General features: G+C 66.7%; 1 protein-coding gene across 1 annotated transcript in view; it reads left to right on the plus strand.

Annotated features, from left to right (window-relative positions):
- PLCD3 (phospholipase C, delta 3) overlaps positions 1-1,570 on the plus strand; it is a 17,172-nt gene that overhangs the window by 13,223 nt on the left and 2,379 nt on the right. Inside the window, exon 13 of the mRNA XM_009883727.1 lies at positions 473-646. Within this exon, the coding sequence (XP_009882029.1) occupies positions 473-646 (174 nt within the window). The remainder of the gene's footprint in view (positions 1-472; positions 647-1,570) is intronic.

The following is a 1,570-nucleotide window of genomic DNA, read 5'->3' on the forward strand; positions in this document are numbered from 1 at the left end:
CCCCAACCCTGTCCCTGCCCCCAGCCATGTGCCACCTATGTTCCTTCCCCTGGGGACACCAATCCTGTCCCTGCCCCCAGCCATGCACCACCCACCTCCCTTCTCCTGGGGACACCAACCCTGTCCCTGCACCCAGCCATGTGCCACCTATGTTCCTTCTCCTGGGGACACCAATCCTGTCCCTGCACCCAGCCATGCACCACCCACCTCCCTTCTCCTGGGGACACCAACCCTGTCCCCACACCCACCCATGTGCCACTGATGTCCTTCTTTCTGGGTGGCACCACCAACCACCTACCTCCTCCCCACCCAATTCCCACTCCTGGCTGGGTGCCACCCACGCTCCTTCTCCTGGGGACACCAACCCTGTCCCTACATCCAGCCATGAGCCACTCACATCTGTTCTGGGGACACCAGCCCTGTCCCTGCACCCACCCATGTGCTACCCACCTCCCTTCTCCTGGGTTCTGCGACCCCGTGCCACCGGCCACCAGCACCCTCTGTCCCCAGGTGATCACGGCGCAGCAGCTGCCCAAGCTGAACCGGGAGAAGGGGAGCTCCATCGTGGATCCCTTCGTGCGGGTGGAGATCCACGGCGTCCCAGCCGACTGCAGCAAGCAGCAGACCCACCACAAGCTCAACAATGGTGAGCACCCACCGGGCCACCGCTGCCCGGCCACCCGTCCGCGGGCACCCAGTCCTCAGGGGCACCCTAATCCCTGGGACACCCCAGGACAACTCGTCCCCAGGGTACCCCAGGGCACCCGGTCCTCAGGAACACCGCAGGGCACCCAATCCCTGGGGACACCTCAGGACACCCAGTCTTCAGGGGCACCCAAATCTCCGGGGACACCCCAGGACACCTGGTCCCCAGGGACACCCCAGGGCACCCTGATCCCCAGGGACACCCCAGGACACCTTGATCCCCAGGGACACCCCGATCCCTAGGGGACCCCAGGGCACCTGCTCCTCAGGGGCACCATAATCTCCTGGACACCCCAGGGGACCTGGTCCCCAGGGACACCCCAGGGTACCCCAGTGCACCCGGTCCTCAGGAGCACCGCAGGGCACCCAGTCCCTGGGGACACCGCAGGACAACTGGTTCTCGGGGACACCGCAGGGGACCCTGATCCCCTGGGACACCCGGGACAACTGGTCCTCAGGGACACCCCAGGGTACCACAGGGCACCCAGTCCTCAGGAGCACCGCAGGGCACCCAGTCCCTGGGGACACCCCAGGGCACCCAGTCCTCAGGGGCACCCAAATCTCCAGGGACACCCCAGGACACCCTAATCCCTGGGACACCACAGGACACCTGGTCCCCAGGGTAACCCAGGGAACCCAGTCCTCAGGAACACCTCAGGGCACCCAATCCCTGGGGACATCCCAGGGCACCTGGTCTCCAGGGACACCCTAGGACACCCCGATCCCCGGGGACACCCCGAGACAAGTGGTCCCCAGGGACACCCCAGGACACCCCGATCCCCGGGGACACCCCGGGACAAGCGGTCCCCAGGGACACCCCGATCCCCGCGGACACCCCAAGACAAGCGGGCCCCAGGGACACAAC

This window comes from Charadrius vociferus, unplaced genomic scaffold (genome assembly GCF_000708025.1).
Source record: "Charadrius vociferus isolate BGI_N301 unplaced genomic scaffold, ASM70802v2 scaffold1284, whole genome shotgun sequence".
Classification (NCBI taxonomy): domain Eukaryota; kingdom Metazoa; phylum Chordata; class Aves; order Charadriiformes; family Charadriidae; genus Charadrius; species Charadrius vociferus.